At 53.0% G+C, this 7,053-nt stretch overlaps 1 protein-coding gene across 1 annotated transcript; it reads right to left on the reverse strand.

Annotated features, from left to right (window-relative positions):
- Nucleotides 1-5,068: 5,068 nt before the first annotated feature.
- GARIN4 (golgi associated RAB2 interactor family member 4) lies at nucleotides 5,069-7,053 on the reverse strand. Its single transcript, XM_069544444.1, has one exon. It carries the CDS (start codon nucleotides 6,928-6,930, stop codon nucleotides 5,173-5,175), a length of 1,758 nt encoding a protein of 585 aa, XP_069400545.1. The 5' UTR covers nucleotides 6,931-7,053; the 3' UTR covers nucleotides 5,069-5,172.

The raw sequence follows: 7,053 nt of genomic DNA on the forward strand, positions 1-7,053 counted from the left end.
GCACTTCAGGTCCCATTTGCAGTCATGAATATCATGGGGTTCAGAAGGGTTGAGCGACATTCTGGGTTCTCCTCTATGCTGTGACCTCACTTCTATTTCCAGCCTCGTTTCCCACTGCACCCTCATCCCACACCTCACCCTTTCTCCCAAGCACGTCACACCCGGGGCACACTGTACTTGTCTGTCATCTGTGAACATTTCTTCAGTCCTCCTCTCTCACTTCAGTTCGATCGTTCAGTCCTGTCTGACTCTTTCTGACCCCATGGACTGCAGCATGCCAGGCTTCTCTGTCCATCACCAACTCCCGGAGTTCATTCAAACTCATGTCCATCAAGTCGGTGATGCCATCCAACCATCTCATCCTCTGTCATCCCCTTCTCCTCCCGCCTTCAATCTTTCCCAGCATCAGGGTCTTTTCCAATGAGCTGGTTCTTCACATCAGGTGGCCGAAGTATTGGAATTTCAGCTTCAGCATGAATATTCAGGACTGATTTCCTTTAGGATTCTTTCTCTCCATCACACTATTCCCTCCACCAGTGTGCTCAGCCTGTCATCTCTCTGCTAAGTCCTCCCCTTCTCTATGAAGACTCTTTCTTTCATTCTTTTAAAAAAAAATTTTTTTTTATTGGAGTACAGTTGCCCTGATGCTGGGAAAGATGGAAGGCAGGAGGAGAAGGGGATGAGAGAGAATGAGACGGTTGGATGGCATCACCGACTTGATGGACGTGAGTCTGAGCAAGCTCTGGGAGTTGGTGATGGACAGGGAAGCTTGGCATGCTGCAGTCCATGGTGTGGCAAAGAGTCAGACACGACTGAGTGACTGAACTGATACCTGCTTTACAATGTTGTGTTAGTTTCTGCTGTACAGCAAAGTAAATCACCTATATATATATCCCCTCTTTTTGGGATGTCCGTCCCCTTTAGGCCACTGCAGAATGTTGAGTAGAGGCCCCTGTGCTATAGTTTCTCATAAAGCCTCTTTCTATACATTGAGGCCACTACCATACTGTGATTTGTGTTTATAAGTGTGTATGTGTCTTTGTGAACATCCTTGTGGTTTCTGATTTCCTATCCTGCCCACAGTAGGTGATCAATAATTATTTCTCAAATGACTTCCAGGCTGCGGAGCGACCCTGACACTAACTCCACCCCTGTTCTTGGTGGTCACTTCCTCATGAGTCCAGATCCCCAGCCTCTCAGACCTGTCTTTCAGCCGTTTCATGCTCTGCCCCTCCACTGGGCTTCCCTGGTAGCTCAGCTGGTAAAGAATCCGCCTGTAATGCAGGAGACCCCGGGTTGATTCCTGGGTCGGGAAGATCCCCTGGAGAAGGGATAGGCTACCCACTCCAGTGTTCTTGGGCTTCCCTGGTGGCTCAGACAGTAAAGAATCTGCCTGGAGTGTGGGAGACCTGGGTTCGATCCTTGGGTCGGGAAGATCCCCTGGAGAAAGGGAATGGCAACTCCCTCCAGTAATCGCGCCTGCAGAATCCCATAGACAGAGGACCTGGCGGGTTACAGCCCATCGGGTCACAAAGAGTCAGACATGACTAGGTGACCAAGCACCGCAGCACAGGCCCTCCACTGCCAGGGGCCTGGAGCCATGCTGCCTGGATGAGACACACCCTCATTGCCCAGGCCCCCTCACCTCCTCCAGCTCACAGCGCTGGGATTGGCATTAGGCTAATTGTGTTGTACAAAGGGAAAGTGTCCCGGTGACCCAGCCTCAGTCCTGGCTCCCCTTTCAAGAGCCAGCCTGCAATACCAGCAAGTGGCCACAAGGGGCTCTCTGGAGGTGCCTCTTCACCCAGGGGAGGAGGTCACTCGTGGGCAGTTCTTCCCTGATGAAGCCTTGGGGGGTCTCCAAGTGCTGACGCCCCACCATCCCTCTTGGCTGCCTCATCCTGATGTTTTACCCGTAGCCATCTGTAAGCTGTTGTTTTCTATCTTAACCCAGTACTCTCTGCTTTCCCATGAGCCTCTCTTCTGGGCACCCCCTCTACTGATCGCGGCCACAGGGGGAGGTCACCTCCGCTTTTGTCAGTTCCTCTTCCTTTAAATGAGGGCCACACCTACACCATGAGCTCCCTGTCTTTCAGGATGTGGGCTAGGAAACTGTCCCGTCTGTCTCCTCAACACCTCCTGCCTGCCCACTTCTGCCCACACTGCCCGCTTCTGCCCCCCAAGTTCAAGGCTCCCTGACTCTGGCCAGGATGAATGCAATGGCTTCCTGGAGGATTTCCTGTCTCCAGACTGCCCCCTGCCCATCCGCTTTCCACCCTGGAGCCAGAGAGATGTAACTCTCACCAGGCACTGGCTTTTCAGTGGTCCCCCAAGTCTCGGCCACTCAGACAGTACTCCAGGGCTCCCCAAGACCCAGCGGCCCGATTCTCCAGCCTCACCGCCCTCCTCTCTTGCCCTCCAACCAGCTGCACTGAAATACTTGCGGTTGCTCAACACAAGTGACGTTGCAAGCCTTTGTACTTTGCCCGCAATCTTTCCCGTGGCCTGATGGTCTACCCACCTCTCTCCCAGCCTCCCCCACCTTTACCTTTGTTCCTCATCTTTCTTCCACCTGGCAGAGCCCTGTTCATCCTCAGAGCTGCCAGTGCCCCTGCGAGGCCTGCCCTAAGCCCCAGTTCCTTCCCATGCCCCAGCACCCCTCCTCTGAATAGATCTTGTCCCCCAAACACACATCTCTTGTCTGTCGCTCAGAGTTGTGATATTTCCTTGTAGCTTGTCTGGCCTCCTTCCCCATCTCTGGACCTCCCTATGGGACCGGGGTGGCACGTTGCCCGAAAGCTGTTGCACCTAGGTAGCTGGCTCTCTGCACCATCACCTCCCACCTTGAACAAGTCCTTTAAATGCTCCTGAATGTCCCCTTTGCTGATCTGCAAAATGAAGAGATGTGGGCTTCGGAAGGGGGCACGTACGTGAAAGAAGCTAATAAGCAGTTAAGGGCACGTGGTTTTGTTGCGTTTTCTTCCTCCAGACTAGTGTTTACCTGCACTTGCCTGTGTGGAAATCATAAGATCAAAGGAATGTGGATGTGATCTTTTTTGTAGTTTCTCCACCTTGAGTCCAGGGGAAAGCTGGTGAAGGGTAAACCATTAATTCTGTCCCCTCCAGCAGCTCCTAGTCTTCTCAGAAGCCCTGGGTTAATGATTCTGAGGTTGTTTTCCTCACAGGGTCAATTTGTATCTAATCTTTGGCATGGTGTGTCCTTTCTTTCTTAAGAAAAACTTGACTCATCCTGGGGTCAGGAAACTTGTTCTGCCAGGAAATGCAGTGCATGTGTATAGGTCTCAGGCTGTCTCCCTTTCTCATCGGTGGCCCCACCATCACCAAGAGCCCACTATCCCCCGGCAAACAGAAGAGACCTCTCCTCTCCCCACTCCCCACGCTGTGATCTGTGGAAGTCACAGACTGAAGGTCCAGGAAGCTGTCGCCTAACAAATAATCTCCTTCATATGAGATTTAAGGATTTGGTGTTGGAACCTCAAGAATAAAAATGTCCCTGAAGCTTGTGTATGGAGAAACCCTTCTGAGCCTAGCATTCAAGAGTTTAATTAGCAGCTCAGAAGGACTGGATTGCAGAAACAGGCAGCTCCATTCAGGAGTGGACCCTGGAATTCCAGGCAGGAGCCTGTTTATGGCTGCAACGCAGGTCATGCCAGGGGCTAGAAGCTTGGGAGCCAGACACAGCCGTTGAGTTAAGGTCAGCTGTGGGTTTACTGAAGTTCAAAAATGGATTCACAGAGTGTCCCCAGTACCCCCTTCTCAATCCGGTAAAACTGATGCTCCTCTCTGTGGTTTTGGAACATGGTGGTAAGAATGCTGGTGCCTCAGGTTCCTGTGCTGCTTCTGTCTAAAGCTTGTTTACTTGCCTCCTTGCCATACTTCAGACAGGACTTTGCATAAAAAAGTGGGCTGGTAGATCACTATTCTGCAAAGATCCTGTTGTGCGACTGGAGCAGGTTATCTTCTCCGAGCCTCAGTGTTCTCATCTGTAAAATAGGCATATCGTTCCTTCTTTTTCTAATAACCAGAGTTCTTGTAATTTACCTTAAATAAATGCAAGGTGGAGAGACCAGGCATTTCAGACAGATCACTTTTGTGCATATATAAAAGTGAAAACACGAGGGAAAGGCATTGGCAATAATTTCACAACTGCCACGGTGATTGTAGTGATCCAACTTCAGAGATAGTACAATGTGAAAAACACACCTATGTACCCACTCTCTTGCTTAAGACAGAACAGTTCCCAGCAACACTGACAGACTTGGACCCACCTCCTTGATCTAGCCTATCCATCCTAGAGAAAACTGTCCTGAATTTTGTGTTTATTATTCCCTCACTTTTGGTACAGTTTTATGAAACCTACCCCTTATGCAATACATTGATCTTATTTCTGAATGGTTCTGTAAGTAGATTACATCCCATTCTTTGATGTCTTTAAAAATCATGAGAGGTTATCTGTGATAATGTGTATAGCTCCATTTCTCACTATTGAATATCCCACTCTCTTCCTATCCTACTGTATTAATCCTGTTGATGGAAATTTGGGCTGTTTCCAGTGTTTTGCTAAATTATTTTGCTATAAACATGCTCATAGTTGTTTCTTAGAACACGTGTGTTCCTCCTGGGTATATACCTGGGAGGGGAATGGCTAAGTCTAGATGAGTGTCCTCGCTGTTCTGACTGCCAGCAAACACTGCTGCACCTTATTTCTGTGCACTGAACAGCCAGGGGGCATGGGAGTTCTGTTCTCAATTTGTTTACAGACCTGCAGGGGTAATAAACATTTATAGAAAGGATAGGGAGACAGTGAAGAAGAGTTTCCCAGGCCACAGTCTGACTTCCGGCCACGGCCCTGAGCAGCAAAAGCCAGAAAGAAATGGAGGCTGGATGGGGCACCGCTGTTGGCACTGGGCATGTGTGTGAGGTGGGGCTGTCCTCGAGTGGACCAGTCTCAGGCTCCGGCTCAGCTGACATCACAGAATCCACTGTGACGTCATAGTCGGGCTTCGGGACCTGGAAATGCAGAGAGAACGCTGCAGGCCACTTTCAGGTTGTATGGTTCTTTTATTTAACCTGCAGTAAGGAAGCTGGCATACACTCGCCAGGGATATTTCCCTGAGCTCTGGTCCCCTTTGCAGCTTCCAGCTCTGGGTCCTATTGATGAGCTGCAACGGTCACTGTCTCCGTGGCCTCAGATGTCACACTCCCAACGATTTCCAGCCCCTGGCCACTCTCTGCCGTCTCCATGATGGCCTCCATTCTTTTCCTTTCCACCGCCTTCGCCAAGATGTCCACGTCTTTATTGTGTGACAAGGCCACTGTCTTCGTAGTGAGATTGGCTCGGACATTCCTCAAGAAAGAGCTGATCCTGCTGAGTCTCTTGTTGGTGGAAAGTGAACTCCCGGTAGACAAGCTCCTGGCTGATTTGTGCGAGGTCCTGGACTCCTTGGTGATGGGAGCGTGGCTGACGCCTTTGTGCACAGTGCCCCGCTTGCTGTCCCCCGGGCTGCCGTGGCCTTTCTCCTTTTTGTCATCCCTCGTGGCTCTCCGGCCACCTGAGGACCGGCCGGCTGTCTTCCGGATTGCCTTGTCCCCCACGGTCTTGTGGCGGCCTTCGGCTGACCCGCGGGGACGCGAGCCCCTGAGAGCGCGCTCCTTCTCCCGGCGTTCCCTCCTCTCCCTTCTTCCCCTGCGGGCCTGGGACATTCTCCGGGGCCTCTCTTCCTGTTCACTCTCTTGGTCTTCCTGCGGCAAGGCTGAGATGAGGGTCCCCTCATCCTCCTGATTGGCTTTTCCTTTGGCGGTCTTCCTGGTGGCCTCCGCTCCAAACACAGTCATGCTGGCTTCTGGGGAGAGGCTGGTGGATGTGCTGGAAGGGTACTCCAAGTTTTTGGCGCCATGAGCCAAGGCCGTTTTCCTGGTCCTCAGGGAGGTTTTGGCAGCACCTGCCATGGCTATATTGCTTTTGCTTCCTTCTGGGCCCTTGGTGACGGTGACTTCAATGGCCGTGCTCTGCTCTTCAGAGGCATGGGACTTGGTCACGTTCAGATCGCCCTCTGTGGCGTCTGCTGCGGCCACCTGCATCATCTCCCCCGCTGCTGACTCTTCATCAAGCTCCCTGGGTTTGGTGTTTGCCATGGTCCCGTCGGGCATAGGATCGGGACTGTAGAAGTCCAGTGGGAGGCCCTCCCCGCCGGCAAAAGCTGCAGAGGTGGCCCCGGACACCTCGGAGCCCACATGGAGGCTCCTGACGCTTACCTGGTCCTGATCGCCCCGGCCTTGGAAATCCATGGCCGCTGGGCTCCTCCTGTCCTCCTCGAACATGGGCATGCAGATCATGTCCCCGGCTGGAATGGCATAGGTGCTGCTCTGACTGTCCACCGGCGGCCGTAGGAGGTAGATGAGCTTCTCCCAGTAAGCGAAGAGGTCTTCCCGCGAGTCCAGCGGGGGGCACAGATGCAGGTAGCAGGAGCGGCCGGTGGCGAACTTCAGGCGCAGCTGTTGTTTCTCGCGGTCGTGAATGGAGATCCTCACGAACTTCAAGGGAAGGAGCCTGGTGAGCTCTAAGGTCTTTGCAGCCTTGCGGCTCTTGGCCTTGGTGGTCTGGCCACGGCCTGCGTGGTCGTCGCAGCCGGTGGCCGGCCGGGCCAGTAGCATGACGTCTGGGAGGGGGAGGAGGGGGCTGGTGGATGCAATGCCCACGGTCACCATGCGGACGCGGTTGTGCACGTCGATCACTTCTCCCCTCTTGGTGATTTGGATAAAGTCGCTCTCGAAGATTGGGGCATACTTGAATATGTCGTACTCACCCTTGTGCAGTTGCCGCTGCAGTTTGCCCATGGTGGTGTTGAACAGGCCTGCTCCGGCGCCGCTCTGGGCCGTGTGATACGGTAGCAGAGACTCCCGGCTCATGGCTGGCTGTGATCACGACAAGCTGCTCTGGCGAGACGGGCCCCTGGGTCTTCCTTTCCTTGGCCTCCTTGGCAGAAGAGGGAGCCGCGGTCTCCTGTGTCACGCAGGCGGCTCCACGGCAGG

This window comes from Ovis canadensis, chromosome 12 (assembly GCF_042477335.2).
Source record: "Ovis canadensis isolate MfBH-ARS-UI-01 breed Bighorn chromosome 12, ARS-UI_OviCan_v2, whole genome shotgun sequence".
Taxonomy (NCBI): Eukaryota; Metazoa; Chordata; class Mammalia; order Artiodactyla; family Bovidae; genus Ovis; species Ovis canadensis.